This window comes from Culex quinquefasciatus, chromosome 3, assembly GCF_015732765.1.
Source record: "Culex quinquefasciatus strain JHB chromosome 3, VPISU_Cqui_1.0_pri_paternal, whole genome shotgun sequence".
NCBI lineage: Eukaryota > Metazoa > Arthropoda > Insecta > Diptera > Culicidae > Culex > Culex quinquefasciatus.
Genome location: NC_051863.1, coordinates 188,818,572 through 188,835,947, shown reverse-complemented (window position 1 = coordinate 188,835,947; position 17,376 = coordinate 188,818,572). Strand labels below are relative to the sequence as shown.

Sequence of the window (17,376 nt, the reverse complement as noted above, 5' to 3'; positions counted from 1 at the left end):
TTTGGCCAGTAAATGGCATACATTTGCGTGCTTACATGAGGCGGTGCTGTTGCTGGTAAGTTTATAGCCTAAATAGTATTTTTGGAGCTTTAATCGAGCATTAAACCTGCGACAACAATTAATACGTCTTTTAGCCTGGAGGCCAACGTGTTGATTGTTCACGGAAAGGAGATTCCCCGAGAATGTTTGAAAAAACAAGTTTGTTTTTGAAAACTATTTTTTAATCTTAAGAAAATCGTAGATCCTGAAACTAAAAATCCAGCTCAAAAAAGTTGATTTCACTAATTTTCAAGCAGAAAATTTAACGACTCGTTTAGTCGCAGAGTTTTTTTTCGACTGTTATTACTACTCGTTTATTTGGAATCAGTTTAAAAAAATCCGTGATGCCTACTCAGCTTGTTCTTTCCTCCCAACTTTTTGGATGGTTTTGCCTGACTTTCCGTTATTCTAGCCGTGACTCCAGCTGAAACTTTTTTGGTGCCGTCGGTATGCCCAAAGAAGCCATTTTGCATGATTAATTTGTCTATTTAATTTTCAAATTTGGCAGCTGTCCATACAAAAATGATATATGAAAATTCAAAAATCTGTATCTTTTGAAAGAATTGTTTGTTCTATTTGGTGTCTTCGGCAAAATTGTAGGTATGGATTAGGAATACACTGAAAAAAAATGATACAGGGTTAACAAAATTTTGGAGATTTTTAATTTTAGTTTTTGTCACTAAAACTTAATTTGCAAAAAAAACATTATTTCGATTTTTTCTGATATGTTTTAGGGGAAATCAAATGCCAACTTTTCAGAAATTTCCAGAACGGGCAAAAAATCTTTGACTGAGGTATGATTTTTGAATCAATACAGATTTTTTTTAAATCGAAATATTGGTCGCAAAAAATTTCCAACATCAATTTTCGATTTAAAATCGAATTTGCAAACAAAAATTACTCTAATGATTTTTGTTTAATTAGTGCCCATGTTTGCTCACTTTTGAAAAAAATATTATTGAAAAGCTGAGAAAATTCTTTATCTTTTGCTTTTTCAGACTTTGTTGATACGACCCTTAGTTGCTTACATATTGCCATGCAAAGGTTTAAAAACAGGAAAATTGAGCATTTCGCTACGAAATCGACCATTTTTATTTTTGTAATTTTTTTATGTGGCTCAAACTTCCCTATTACCAAAGAACCTATTTTGAATCATTAGATCACCCACAGAAGTATCCATACAACTTTGGCAGCCAGTCCATACAAAAATGGTACGTAAATATTCAAACAGCTGTAACTGTTGCTACTGTAACTGAATTTTACATAAAAAACAATTGACTTCAATTTTTTGTGTAAAATTGGATTTGCAATCGAAAAGTACTTAACAGTTATCGACATTAAAAATGGTGTGTTTTTTCGGTTAGACTTAAAAAACTTCAATTTTCCATTTTCTTTAAGCAGCTGTATCTCATCAACCTGAGGTCCAATCTTCATGACAATTTCATAGCAAATTTTCTGAACTTTTCAAAAAAAAAATTTTAGGAGTGGTCACTCATGGTCACTATTTTAAAAAATCTAAAAAGTGCAAATATTTCTCTAAAATCAATCTTCGGTGGCTATATCTTGAAAAAGGAGCAATTTATAAAAAAAATCTGTAAAGCACTTTTCGAATGTATATTCCATTTTACAAAACAGATTGAGGTTAATGGTTTTGTTAAAAAAATTAATTTTTCCCAAAAATCACTATTTTTTCAAAAAATTATATACCAGTTTTTGTAAAAAAAAATTAAAGTTAAAAAATCGGCAATTTTTTTCTGTAAACATATCTTTTTTTCTCAATAGTCCTAAACAATACCTACAACTTTGCCGAAGACACCAAATTGATCAGAAAATTCAATCAAAAGTTACAGCTGTTTGAATATTTTTGAATGGGCAGCTGCCAAAATTGTATGGAGACTTGTATGGGTGAACCAATGACACAAAATAGCTTTTTTGGTAATAGGGAAGGCCCCCACAAAGTTTGAGGCAAATCAAAAAATACAAATAAAATCCATTTCCGGTTTTGGTAGAGAGTTGCTCAATTGATGTATTCTACATAGCAAAAAATCCGATGGTAAAATCGCATGCAAAAGCATGCACATCGAAACTAAAAAACGAAACTATTGGCACTACGCCCCCCGGGGCATGGCCTTCCTCTAACGTGGGATTTCTGCTCCAGCGCCTCTGACGAGACAGGAGAATTGCACATCACCTTCGTCAAAGAAGACACTTAATTTTTCACGCTGCATGTACAATTTTTGTAAACACAAAAAAAAGTTGAAACCGACCGGACTCAAACCCAGCACCAACAATTAGGACTGGCACCTTAGCCCGCTCGGCTATCAGACCGATGAAAATTGAAAGGATAAACGTAAATGTGAGCTTGACAGTTCGGTCAAGTAGGTTTCCCATACTGATGGACTACATATTTCAGGGTGTAATATTACACAGAATTTCATACAATAATGCAAATTCATTTCACACCCAGGCCTTTTACACGCAGTTAGATTACTACTTTATTTGCTGTGTAAGTCTCACTTAAACAACTCACCATTTTCTAAATTCTAAATTGCAGCAAATAATGGTCCGATTTTTAATGTTAAAATATGAAACATTCGTGAAATTCCGAGCTTTTCGAAAACAATATTTTCAAAAAATTTAAATCAAAATTTCAAAATTTCATTTCAAAAAGGCCAAACATTCAATATTACACCGAATTCGACAACATGGAAATATTTCCATAATCGTCAACATATTCTCGATTTTGCTGCAAATGTTTTCAAAATCGGTAAAATTGTTGTTCAAAATCAATTTTGGAAACATTTCCATGTTGTTGAACTCAACAACACATTTGTTGGGGTTTGGTCCTTCCCGGGGTTTCTTCGATAGCTCAAGTGGATGATGAAGTTCGGAGCCAAGTCCCAACACGATAGGAAACCACGACGCCAGGGGGGGGGGGAGGATTTCCCGCAGACCTGCAGATCCTACTGCGACTCCTGCGCAGGTACTCCAACGCCCAGGTGATCCATGAGCGCCGTCCGGATTCCAAATAAAACACCACACTCGCGTTCCGATTAAACCACAGTTATACGAATAACATTTATTGTCGTCAAATATGTACAAATAGATACAACGCGTCACGACGGACGGGTGTCCGACCCGTACCGTCCCTAGGTTCTAGGACTACTTAAATTGCCTTCTATTATTACTCCCTACTTGGCCCAGATCCCTTCCAGTCGGGATGAACCCCAGCCGATCGGAGAGAGAGATCGTTCTCTCTTATCGGCTTATCTCTTGTGCACACTACCACTGACCATCGACCATATCCAAACTAGATGACCAAAACTGCTGACCAGCACATCTTGGCTCTGTAATTGTTCCTCAAATCAGTGCAGTGGTATTGCGGCCAAAGAGGAATGGTAAAAACGCAAATGACCAAAGTTCAAACCATCCAGGGATGTAGCTCTGGGAGACCTTACTCCCGAACATTCTCCCTGCCCTGAAATTACCCAATTTCTGAACAAAACTAAATTTCCTCCTCAGTGTAGGTGTAGGTGTAAGTGTGTACAAATTGTGTGTTGCAATTTCCTAGGTCGTCCGTGGGGTACATCATCTCCTAACCGATTATTGATGGTTACCTAATCCGGTTGTCCTTCGGTTCCCGTTGACCTCCTTGGGTTGTTCCTTCCTTGGGTTTAATGCGTACCGTGCACCAGGTTGATGTTTCCTTCCAATGGAGCCCGCGCTCCGGTGTGGGTGGTGAAGCATGACGTCCCACGACGTGCTTATGCTCGACCATTGGATTCCGTTTCCGAGGAGCCCTTGCTCCAGTGTGTGGGTGGGATGTGGGTGTGGCTCGAAGCATGACGTGCTGGTGACGTCCCGTGGCTTCGTACCGGGATACCTATGGAGCCCTGCCCCAGTAGGTTGAGATCCGAGGCATGCCGTTCCAAGACACGCCGTCCGCGAACCTCCCTTGTGGATGACTAGTGCACCGACTAATCAATCCTTGGATAGCGTTGTTCGCTGCCCTGTGCAGCACGCTTTTGTCACCGATCCGATGGTGACGGGTTGACCTCCGGATTCCATAACAACGACCCTGCCGTCATTATTTGCACTTTCCTAGTGCCCTTGGGTGGGAGTGTGTTGGTTGAACAGTCTCCGCAGACCGTCCAAACGAAATCCAAATCCTTGGTTGAACAGTCACATCCTGTGGCCTGTTCCCTCCATGCATGTGAGATGCATCCTTGAAACACCTGGCAAGCACACCTGAGCCTGCCACCGTACGCTTGGTTGTGTGTCTCCGTACCAGGAGATCACGATGGGAAAGAGTTGATTCGAGCTGAAGTCGTCCGACACCAGCTCCCCTGCCGTTTTACAACCCGTTATAGTGTAGTAGTACCCGAGTGTAGTGGTAGTGGTTCGGCGGTCCCTTGCCGATCCTTCGTAATTGCCCCGCAGTTATTGTGATCGGATTAAACATTGGAAACAGACCGTCCTAGAATTGTGCACCTGCACATCTGCCGCGATTCCTGCGTGACTGAGCCACGTCGATCTTGGAGTGATGACGTCTTGCTGTCTATACCCAACCTTGCCTGATCGTCCACCTGGATGATCTTGGTGTTCAGCTTCCCGAGTGGATTAAAAATAAAAACCAATTATGTTGACTCAAAGTGAGTGCTTGTGACGATTTGTATCGTCCGCTAGGTGTGAGACTGTGCACAATCTCTGCACCTCCGTGTGACCGCCCGTGGGTCCCTTGTGAAGCCCTGCTTCAGCTTTCAGGTTGTGCGTACGTGGAGCCCGTTGCCCCGACCTTGGTTGGAAATGTGGAGACCTTCTCCAGCTGGTGATTTCCTTCGGTGTTGACCGTGGGAGGAGCCCGATGCTTCGACCTTGGATAGTCCATGTGGAGCCCTGCTCCGGCTTGGCCGTAGGTGGAGCCCTATGCTCCGGCCTTGGATTGGGATGTGTGGAGGTTTGCTTCAGCTTGGCCGTGGGTGGAGCCCGTTGCTCCGGCCTTGGGTGGGAATGTGAAGCTCTGCTCCAGCTTGACCATGATTGAAGCCCTATGCTTCGGTCCCTATGATTCCTTGGAGCCCTGCTCCGGATAGGCCGTGGATGGAGCCCGTTGCTCCGGCCTTGGGGTGGTATTTTTATCCAAATGGGTGTTGAACATGCATGCACGTCACCGATGACGTCACGCTCCGAAAAGTGTTGAAGATCCTTGGTTAGGGTGACCGTTCCGTAGGTCAGACGTCCCAGTGACGCCTTGTTGTAACCCGCAGTGCATCCGAGACCTTCGTAAAACCATGGCTCCGTGTTCTCAGACGGAAGTTGCAAGATCCTAGGCTGCTCGTTGGATTAGGAGACCATGTCTGTCGACAGTTGAGTTGGTAGTTGTTACCGAAGCCCATGCTTCGTGGAGTTCGCAGTGCATCGTTGACTGCATCCTTCCTTGGTTGCCAACATAACATCCCTCGTCACGCTGTGGTAGGTGTGTCTCGCCCCGATGACGCAACACTCGGCGACCCTTCGCCGGTCCGAGATGGTTGGCGACGTCCCGTGACGTCACGCTTTGGTGTGTGGTTGTATCCCCATCAACTCTCATGTGTGTTGGTAGCAATCGACAGTTGGTTTTGGTTTGTGTAAGCATGCCAGAGTTTGATCCCAAGTGTAAATGTTACAGCTTACAAGTGTGTTAGTGTTCCTGGCCCTATCCAAGTGCCTTTTGCGACTACCTTTCCTACTGCCTTAAAACAAAGCGATCGTTGATGACGTCATGGTCTAGACGAACCATTTTTGATTGCTCCACTGCTTTGCCACGGAGTGGTAGCCTTTTGTCCTCGCTGCCCTGGCTGGCGATCCCTTTGTTAACCGCGATCAGCTGATACGATGGGGTTGACGTCATCAGCGAGTTGTTTCGTCATCTCGGGAATCTCCGATCCGAGACGTGCCTCCAAATTGGTTGATGATGCAATCGAGAGAAGAGGATTTGGTGTAATATCCAGAGTGTAATGCCTCGGCAAGGCATATACCGTGCAACGTGCTATTTACCTTAAAGAAAAGTCCATGGTGCCACCTCTTCGACTCCGATGCATGGTTGGTGACCTCGAGTTGAGTGGGTTGCCAGAGTGGTCGCTCCGTCGCTCGATACCCGTGTGCTCGACCCGTTGCCGAACACGTCCAGTGTGGGTGGTTAGCAGATGGCGCATCCGTAAGCCACACGCTCTACCGATGTTAGTGAATTTAAAAACCTCAGTGCAGCCGTGCACTGCCCGCGACACCGTGTCGTCCGTAGATGGTAATGAATGGGATGTGCTCGCATGTGTGTAGACGAGCAAACCGTTGTGCGTGCACGCAGTACCCGTGTGTACTTGTGCGTGTTCCTCCAGTCCAGGGTGTAGTTGTATTTTTCATCGAGAGAATTTTGGAATTGGTGTTAGGTGGTTGTTGATGAACACTCCGGCTAGACATATACACTGAACTAATTAATATTTACCTGAGGAAACAGGTGATCCTGCCTGTCCAGTGTACAGTCCGAGTCCTGGGTTGAACCGAATTCCACTCGATGATTCCCAAACCGTTGATTAATTGCCTCGTCCAGGGGCGATGAATAGGAGTCCGCACGCGAGGATGTTGATTGCGACACCGGGCGATGTCGAGCGTTCCATACGGCCGACCAATCCTTCCGTAGTTGACCGTGTCCACCTCGGTCCAGCCCGAGGTACCGTTGGGTTGCATGCTGTCCGATGCTGAGTAGTCCTTGGTGTGTTCCGGTGGCCATTTCCGAGGCCATGTCTATGGCGCTTTGTTCAGGCCATATCCTTTGGTGTCCTTTGTGCAGCAAGTGCGATGGCGGCGAAAGTGCATTTCGCGGGTAGGTTTTGGCGCTCACCCATTGTTGAATGTTGGCGTTGGTGCTGGCTACCAATGGCGTCGATCCAAAGCCTTCCAACCTGGTCCCACCGTCCTTCATCCGGTTCGAAGGACCAAATGTTGGGGTTTGGTCCTTCCCGGGGTTTCTTCGATAGCTCAAGTGGATGATGAAGTTCGGAGCCAAGTCCCAACACGATAGGAAACCACGACGCCAGGGGGGGGGGGAGGATTTCCCGCAGACCTGCAGATCCTACTGCGACTCCTGCGCAGGTACTCCAACGCCCAGGTGATCCATGAGCGCCGTCCGGATTCCAAATAAAACACCACACTCGCGTTCCGATTAAACCACAGTTATACGAATAACATTTATTGTCGTCAAATATGTACAAATAGATACAACGCGTCACGACGGACGGGTGTCCGACCCGTACCGTCCCTAGGTTCTAGGACTACTTAAATTGCCTTCTATTATTACTCCCTACTTGGCCCAGATCCCTTCCAGTCGGGATGAACCCCAGCCGATCGGAGAGAGATCGTTCTCTCTTATCGGCTTATCTCTTGTGCACACTACCACTGACCATCGACCATATCCAAACTAGATGACCAAAACTGCTGACCAGCACATCTTGGCTCTGTAATTGTTCCTCAAATCAGTGCAGTGGTATTGCGGCCAAAGAGGAATGGTAAAAACGCAAATGACCAAAGTTCAAACCACCCAGAGCTACATCCCTGCCTCGCCCCTGGACGAGGCAATTAATCAACGGTTTGGGAATCATCGAGAGAATTTTGGAATTGGTGTTAGGTGGTTGTTGATGAACACTCCGGCTAGACATATACACTGAACTAATTAATATTTACCTGAGGAAACAGGTGATCCTGCCTGTCCAGTGTACAGTCCGAGTCCTGGGTTGAACCGAATTCCACTCGATGATTCCCAAACCGTTGATTAATTGCCTCGTCCAGGGGCGATGAATAGGAGTCCGCACGCGAGGATGTTGATTGCGACACCGGGCGATGTCGAGCGTTCCATACGGCCGACCAATCCTTCCGTAGTTGACCGTGTCCACCTCGGTCCAGCCCGAGGTACCGTTGGGTTGCATGCTGTCCGATGCTGAGTAGTCCTTGGTGTGTTCCGGTGGCCATTTCCGAGGCCATGTCTATGGCGCTTTGTTCAGGCCATATCCTTTGGTGTCCTTTGTGCAGCAAGTGCGATGGCGGCGAAAGTGCATTTCGCGGGTAGGTTTTGGCGCTCACCCATTGTTGAATGTTGGCGTTGGTGCTGGCTACCAATGGCGTCGATCCAAAGCCTTCCAACCTGGTCCCACCGTCCTTCATCCGGTTCGAAGGACCAAATGTTGGGGTTTGGTCCTTCCCGGGGTTTCTTCGATAGCTCAAGTGGATGATGAAGTTCGGAGCCAAGTCCCAACACGATAGGAAACCACGACGCCAGGGGGAGGATTTCCGCAGACCTGCAGATCCTACTGCGACTCCTGCGCAGGTACTCCAACGCCCAGGTGATCCATGAGCGCCGTCCGGATTCCAAATAAAACACCACACTCGCGTTCCGATTAAACCACAGTTATACGAATAACATTTATTGTCGTCAAATATGTACAAATAGATACAACGCGTCACGACGGACGGGTGTCCGACCCGTACCGTCCCTAGGTTCTAGGACTACTTAAATTGCCTTCTATTATTACTCCTACTTGGCCCAGATCCCTTCCAGTCGGGATGAACCCCAGCCGATCGGAGAGAGAGATCGTTCTCTCTTATCGGCTTATCTCTTGTGCACACTACCACTGACCATCGACCATATCCAAACTAGATGACCAAAACTGCTGACCAGCACATCTTGGCTCTGTAATTGTTCCTCAAATCAGTGCAGTGGTATTGCGGCCAAAGAGGAATGGTAAAAACGCAAATGACCAAAGTTCAAACCATCCAGGGATGTAGCTCTGGGAGACCTTACTCCCGAACAACATTGTTATCGGATTTGCTTACAGGATTTCTATCCTTGTAATTATCATGTTTGACTCTTCTAGATGTCAATCTGAACGGATAAAGTGGACTTTTGTTTTAACCACAAGGCGACATATTAATTGTTCAATTTATGTGTTTGCACTTTTCAAAATGAACAAATACATTCCTGACCGCTGGGTTGAAGAACAATTTTATTTTGATTTAATTTTGATTTTACTGAGAAAAGGTTGATTCTTATTGAAACTTATGTTCCAATTTTATTTTTTGTTTTGCTGAATTCAGCAGTAAATATGCAAAATAAATTAAGGAAGATACTAGTTTCGTTACTAATTACTTAAGTCTAACGATCCTCTAAAGTTGTTATGATTCAATGCACTCACCTTTTATCGATCGCTGTTATCCATTCCATCGCCATCGCGAGCTACCTTATAATTCTATTATTACACACAGAGAAAGAGGGGAGCAAATATCTACACAAAACTCTTCCAATTCAGCAAGTTCGTACTGATTACTCAGCTAAACTCTGCGGCATGGCATGATTCCATCAGCAAATTTTCCACATTCCATCACGAAGAACTTTGTCATCAATTTGTTTAATTTTCATCTGGTGATCAAACTTTTCCCTTTCGTACTCACAAGCTCCCCCCACTGACACTGCCAGCAAAGCTCGTTGAGCGAATATTATGTTTCAATTAACACAACTTTTTTAATACACACTGGCGGCTCTGGCTTAAACAGACTTTAACACTGGTTGTGGCGCTTTCCACTTGTTGCATACACCATGTGGGCACTGAAAAGTTGCCGTTTTTTCGTCGGATATCTCTGATGAAAACTTTTCCCATCCAATTGCTTTTTTTTCGGAGCAGTATTCAATTTTGAGCTCATTTAATTTCCATACTGCAGCTCGTTTCCCTTTCCCGGAAAAAAAATCACTTTTGCTTCGCTTCACATTTTCCTCGGAGAGGAAAAACCACAAAAATAAAACTATCGTGAACCGTTGAATTATTTACCACCACACTCGTCTGTTCTTCGCTTACTTGTTGAGCCATCCGTGTTCCGGAAAGCCAATCATCCCGAAAGCGAGACAAGGTTCCTGAATTTCGTCACCGCACTCCATCATCGTCGACGTTGTGAATTCTGGACACGTGTGTGGACACGAGACGCCTTTTTGGCTCCTGCAACGTGACACAACTAATGAGTCTCGCCAGCACCACCCCTCCCCAAGCAGTGTTTGGCCTTAGGCTGGGAGATTAAAATTTTATGTGTCGCTGTCCGGGCTACGGAGCAGGGAAATTGATGGTGTCCCCTTTCTTCTTCCGTCGGACCCAACCAGGAGTGGATCAAAACGTTGCGTTTGCTTTAATTTCGGCTGGGTTCACCTGCAAAAAGTAGAGTTTGAAACGAGAAAGTTTTGATTAATTTTACGTTTTGGTGATGGGGGAAATGGAATAAATTTGAACACAACATTTTGTTTGTTTAAATTAAAATGCTTAAACTTTCGTGTATTTGCTCAACAAAGTGTATTAATTCAAATTGTATTCGTGAAAGATTTCGTTTGGAAGTCTGTCATGGTTTATGTTTTTGCTTTGGCCCAATCTTTTTACCACCTGTAACAAATTGTTCAATTTTTGAGATTATAATTTTACATTGAGTGTATTTAATACCATCTCAACTATTCGGAACAAAATCGTCCTTGATCGAAAATTAAATAATCAAATGTTTAAAAAATCGTGATTCCATTGTAAGGTGTTTGAATTCTGCCTCACATTTATAAAGTAATTGAGCAAATCTCTACGAAATCGATCTTTTTTTTAATTTTGATTTTTGTATTTTTTTTTTAATCCGGCTGAAACTTTTTTGGTGACTTCGTTATGCCTAAAGAAGCCATTTTGCATCATTAGTTTGTCCATATAAACTTCCATAACCGAAAATTCAAAAATCTGTATCTTGCTGGATTTGCAAAAAAAAACACAATTTTTTTATATGTTTTACGGGACATAAGATGCCAACTTTTCAGAAATTTCCAGGTTACGCAAAAAATCTTTGATCGAGTTATGATTTTTTTAATCAATAAAGAATTTTTCAAAAAATCGAAATATAAGTCGCAAATTTTTCAACTTCATTTTACGATTTAAAATCAAATTTGCAATCAAAAAGTACTTTAGTGAAATTTTCATAAATTGCACCGTTTTCAAGTTATAGCTAACTTTTTTAAAAAATAGTCGCAGTTTTCCGTTTTTTTTTTTAAATTAAAGCACATGTTTGCCCACTTTTGAAAAAAAATATGATATATCTTCATTTCAAAAGCCTTTGCATGGCAATATCACAGCAACTATGGGTCGTATCAACAAAGTTCCAAAAAGCAAAATATAGAGAATTTTCTCAGCTTTTCAAAAGTGGGCAAACATGTGCACTATTTTTTAAAAAATGGGAAAATGCGACTAATTTTAAAAAAAGTTACCAAAAAATGGCTATAACTTGAAAAAGGTGCCTCTTATCAAAATTTCTCTAAAGTACATTTTGATTGCAAATTTAATTTTACATCGAAAAATGAAGTTGAAAAAATTTTGCGAACGATATTTCAATATTTTGAAAAAAATCAGTATTGATTAAAAAAATCATAACTCGGTCAAAGATTTTTTGCACAACCTGGAAATTTCTGAAAATTTGGCATTTTATGTCCCCTAGAACTTATCAAAAAATTTAAAAAATTAAAATAGTGTTTTTTTTTTGCAAATCAAGTTTTAGCGACAAACAGTTAATTTAAAAATCACCAATTTTTTTTACCGTGTATCATTTTTTTCCAGTATACTCCTTATTCATACCTACAACTTTGCCCAAGACACCAAATCGATCAAAAAATTCCTTCAAAAGATACAGATTTTTGAATTTTCATAAATCATTTTTGTATGGACAGCTGCCAAATTTGTATGGACAAACTAATGATGCAAAATTGCTTCTTAGGGCACACCGAAGGCACCAAAAAAGTTTCAGCTGGATTAAAAAATACAAAAAAAATCGAATGACCGAAATCTGAGAGAATTGCTCAACTGCATCCAAATAAAAATACAGTGGACTCTGTGGCTGTCGATCTTCTCGATATCAAATTTGATAACTCTCGCTCTCGATGGTGGTGGTTCTATATGGACAACGAAATTGTCCACTGTATAACGCTTTAAAAAATCTATTATTTCAACTAAAACTCTAAAATAAAAAAAAATCACTAAATACTGTATTTTTTCGATAATACTTAATTTTTCAAAAAGCATATTTTTTCTAAAAAACAAATATTGACACCATACTGTATTTTTCAAAATAAGTCCAAATTTCAAGGTTCGCAATATGGGTATCGAACGAAAATAATTTATTTTTTTCAAAATAGCATATTTTCTGCAAATTCTAAAATTTTCACAAAATACCGTATTTTTCGTAAATACTTTTTTTAATAATATTAAATAATACCGTTTCTTTAAATACTCAAATTTTCATAATTCGCAAAAAGTAACACAAAGCAAAATTGTGTATGCACTTTTACCTTTTAAAAAACGTAAAAAACTCGAAAATACATGATTTCACAAAATATCATATCACATTTTCACTCTATAAGATTTTTCAAAAAAAGTATTTGAGTTTTCACAAAATAATGATTTTTATTTCGAAAATACTCAAATTTGAATGATTCGCAATATATAATTCGAACAACGCCAACATTTTGTCTACAATTTTCACGAAATATCATTAACCATTCTCGCCATCCGAAGCTTTCAGTGATATCACCAGTATCGCCAGCACTGGGCACCGGATCCCGACTAAAACGATAATATTATCGAAGATAATCTAAAAAATTTACATGCTTAGTAACTATTAATATAGGAACCGGGAAATTGATTACAATAAAGTTAATCAGAAATATCAGTAAATAAATCAAGTTACTTTCCAGAAGTGCAATTGTCAAGAAACAATAACTACCAACGTTGAAGCCAAAAACTCAAACTGAAGTATGGTTTTATAACTTATTGATCATATTTTTTTGTGAAATTAGAGTTTAACTAAGGTGTTAAAAATACGTTTCTTTCTCATAAATTTGTGAATTTCAGGAAAATCTAAAAATTCTGGAACATGTCATTTTAAGGGAAATTTTATGTACTTTTCGATTCAACATTGATCATTTTTTCATTTAGAGCAATTTTATTTCATTTCAAAATTTCGTGTTTTTTTCTAACTTTGCAGGATTATTGTATAGAGTGTAACAATTTTCTACAAAGTTGTAGAGCAGACAATAACAAAAATTGCGAGCTATTGCGATTTCACGATTTTTTTTTATGTTGGTCGTCGTTGATCATGGCCGTTCATGTTCACTCGCGACAGACACGGACGACGAAACAAAGAGAAACGCAAAAAGTAACTTTTAAAAACTTTTTTTCGTGAAATCGCGATAACTCGTGTCTTTTATAAGCAAACACCTTATTTTTTTTAAATTTTTTAAATTGTTTGCTCTACATTTTTGTAGCACATTTTTACACTCTCATAATTATCCCTGCAAAGTTAGAAAAAACACGAAATTTTAAAATAAAAAAAAAATGTTGTAAATGAAAAAAACGATCAATGTTGATTCGAAAAGTACATTAAATTTCCCATAAAATGACATGTTCCAAATTTTTTTACAGTCGAGTAATGGAAAATTGGAGAATTTTCAAAATTTTTTAGTGTTTTTTTCGATGAAAAATACGTTTTTTGGAGTTCTGAGTACGCCATCAATACGCCATCAAATCGAGCGTCTAATTTTAAATAAAAGTCCCTTTGACACCAAATTTCTATCTCATCACCGTTCCAGGCTGCAAATGATTGAAAAACACCTCTTTTTCGCTTGTTCAAAAATGAAAGGGGTCGTACCGCCCCTCCGTCAAGGGATATAAAAAAAAACGGACCTCGGATTCGTGAGCAGGGACAAAAGTTACCCCGTTAGGACAAAGTTTCACGCAAATCGAAGAGGGGTCGGGGCAACTTTTCCCGATTTCGTGTGTGTTGTTAGAGAATTACCCATTGGCAGTCAAAATTAAACTCTATTTTAGTGAAATTTATAATTTTGAAGTCGTTTGAAGCTTGAATCACAATAGATCATCAAAAACGCCAATTCATGTGTGGCACAACTGATGTCATTATTTTCAAAACGAAATTTTGCCTCAAATTAGCAATGATTTGGAAAATTTTTCGCTTAAATTGTCATTACCACATTCGTGTTGAAGTAAAAAAAAGGTTAAATTGCGTTGCAACAATTTAGATTGCAGACAGTTCATGACCAGCAGTGAAATGAGTACCAAGTGGTTTAGTGCAACTTTCGTCGGATTGGTTTTCTTGAGCCCGAGTGCTCAAGAAACGTTGATCCAATTTCGTACACCAAATCAGGACCACGGACTTTTAGCTGGGGAAACTGTCGAAGATTCCAACAAATCGGTGTCATTTTTATACGTTGATTATTACGGAGGTTATAACGGTGAAATTGAAACTAGTGAACTGTTTCGACTCAACCCCTGTGTGATGATGGAACCTGCCTACGCGCTTGTTCGAGATGAGATGACCTTCTATGGCACCTGCAACTACCGCGAAATGTTCCAGCTAAAGATCAACCGTTCTAATGGGACATGGAGAGCTGCAGTGAAGTTATCGGCAAATTACAGTATAGATTATAGGGCTGATGATTTTGTACTGTCATGGCAAGGAACCAACTATACAGTTATGTCGAAGGAAAGAAATTTCGTTTTTAGTTTATCTATGGTCCATCTCTTACTCTACAAACAATCGGCGAACGTTCAGGACGTGCGTTCCATGTATCCGCAATTGGATCGGTGGCCTGGGAGACTTTCTGACGAGAGTTGTCAATGCCTGAACGGATCTAGATTCAACTATCGATCAAGGTGGCTCGAACTTAACCCTGAAACAAATGAAGCTGAGGAAAAAAGTAGTTAAAGTACTTGTTTGATTCCAGTGCTTCAGATAGTCTCGACAGTTATTAGTTTCGAAGATGAATGAATGTTAAAAGCCAGCAGAATCAATCCAGTTACTGCGATATATGGGACCAGATTTTTCAAAATTCCTGTAGCATCAAATGCGTATTGGAATAATTCGAAATAAAAAAAAGAAGTCAACAACAGTCTCACCAAAATATTTAAACAAACTTTAACAAACTGCACTGGCAAGCACAATTCGACGCTCAAGCCACCCTAAGTGTCCCACTTCTGAACCATGTTCAGGACAAGTCCACCTCATTTGCATTTTCTGCCTGTGAGCTGCCAGCTCGTTCATGCATGCCCACTGACAATTACCGAAATTGATTTCCAACATCAATTAATTAAGTTCGCAGTGTGGAATTCAATTTCGCCCAGTCTCACATCCTACCCCTGGAAAACAGGTTTTTATTTTTCAGAAACCCATTATACATTTTAATATGATTAATTTTCCACGGTGTGCATCACAAATCATGCATCCCTACAGTATCTAAATGAGGGGTGAGGAGGAGCTTATTAGTTGCTGGTCAGAAAGCCACCGTTTGTGATATAATTAGCACCGATTTGGTAAACAAATGCCACTGTTTTATGGTTTTTGGTCAGAAGCTATTATGTTGATGGGTTTTAGGTTTCCAATATGGGTGCAATTTAGAATTCACACCATCAGATCGAATATTCATCACCCAGGCTTGCATGGTTATTAATTTATTTCAAAACTCATAATTGCATCGAACAATTTATCATAATTTCAGCAATACTAATCTCGGTCGGGCCAACCCTTCCAACTCTAATTTGTGGTTCCCCATAACCCCACACGAATCCATCATCCTGAGCGTTTCCAATAAATCCTATCCCGGGAAAAAAGCCCTCCAGTCAGCGAACCTCCCACCCCTCGTTATCTCTCCACCAGACGGTCTAAATAATGACCCAGAGTCCCGGAAAACGAAAGAAAAAAAAATCCGCTCACGAAATCCAAAATCCGACCACCAGCGGGGGCCCACAGTGTGAACGGGAAGCATTGATCTAAGAATAAATCATTCCGACTATTTCGAGAAAAATGGTCCAGATTTGGCCGTTGCGTGCTTTTCCGAGAAGAAAAAAATATACTCTGAGTTACGATACGGACCTTATGGAGCGCTAAGAACCGATTTGGATGGAGTTGAATGAAGCTTTGCAGTGCGTGGCCGAATGGTTACGCTGTCCGCTTTGTAAGCGGATTATTATTGGTTCGATTCCCATCTGCTGCAACCTTCCATCGGATGAGGAAGTAAAATGTCGGTCCCGGCCTTGGTTGTTAGGCCGTTAAGTCATTCCAGGTGTAGGAGTCGTATCCATGCCATAAGTACAAACAACACACCAAACCAAGCCTACTCCGGTGGAATCACTGGCGGCGGTTGGACTCGCAATCCAAAGGTCGTCAGTTCAAACACTGGGGTGGAAGGTTCCTTGGAGTAGAAAGAGGTTTGGGTGCTCTCCCCATTCAAGCCTTCGGACTCCTAGGTTCGAGCAGAAACTTGCAATAGAGACCACAAAGACCCGGGGGTCGTTAATGTGGATGGTTTGATTTTTTTTTTTTTTGGATGAACACGGAGAAAAATGAGTTCCCAAAATCGTGAACAAGCGTTCATGAAAATGGGAACCTCGAACAAAGTGTTCAAATCCCATGGTACGATTTTGAAAAACGTACCATGAAATTTGAACACTTTGTTCGTGGTTCCCATTTTCATGAACGCTTGTTCACGATTTTGGGAACTCTTTTTTCTCCGTGAAGCTTTAGCTTTAGCTGTAACCCAATTTGGACCATAATTATTTCTTTATAATTCCACTTTTCAGATTTTTTTATATGGAAATGACAACGGTTTTTAAACAGTCCAAATTAACAGAAAATGCCTGCAGATTTTTATCCAAAAACTTCTTTTTTTCCAAAAACTTCCAGGACTGGCATTTTTTTTTTCATTCACAAATAAACACTATAAATGAAAATCAAACGAAAAATTATTCAACCAAAAGCAACTTCCAACCCCTAAACTATTTCAACTGCAGCTAACTTCATCCATTTCCCTACGTAGCGAACAAATTGCATGGTCGAAACGGCCGAAATTTGCTCTCATCCGAAATTTTCCACCCCAAAAACACATTCCGAACATTCCCAGCGGCGAAAAAGCTCAACCCGACCGACCAACCGAGGCCTGAATGCAAACAAACGCAAACTTGATGAATTTCGTGTGTGGACGAGGAAGCGCACGGGGCCTAGTTCGTTCATATTCAAATTCTCTGAATGGAGTGCATTTCATCAATGGGGGCCTTTTGGCTGCGTGCAGCCCAAAACATCGCATTGAGCTCTATTCAGGTGGACAAAACCTGGCAGAGCTGCCGTGTAGTTGTTTCGACACTCTGGAAAAAATGAGCGATTGTGGTTTTTGCCACCCACTAGGGAATTCTAGCTCATCATTCGGTTGGTCAAATCTCATCAAGCAATGATTTTGGGTCA

At 41.1% G+C, this 17,376-nt stretch overlaps 2 protein-coding genes across 3 annotated transcripts in view; both read right to left on the bottom strand.

The window, feature by feature from the left end:
• The window catches only part of LOC6051597 (rap guanine nucleotide exchange factor 4), a 356,238-nt gene that overhangs the window by 291,269 nt on the left and 47,593 nt on the right, over positions 1 to 17,376 (bottom strand). For both annotated transcript variants that reach the window (XM_038266004.1, XM_038266005.1), the window contains exon 2: positions 9,261 to 10,259. In XM_038266004.1, the coding sequence (XP_038121932.1) occupies positions 9,261 to 9,295 (35 nt within the window). In that variant the 5' untranslated portion in view covers positions 9,296 to 10,259. The remainder of the gene's footprint in view (positions 1 to 9,260; positions 10,260 to 17,376) is intronic.
• On the bottom strand, positions 6,274 to 8,345 carry LOC119770683. Its single transcript, XM_038266009.1, has 2 exons — positions 7,683 to 8,345; positions 6,274 to 6,447 (listed from the first exon to the last, which is right to left on the bottom strand). Exon 1 carries the CDS (start codon positions 8,230 to 8,232, stop codon positions 7,741 to 7,743), a length of 492 nt encoding a protein of 163 aa, XP_038121937.1. The 5' UTR covers positions 8,233 to 8,345; the 3' UTR covers positions 6,274 to 6,447; positions 7,683 to 7,740.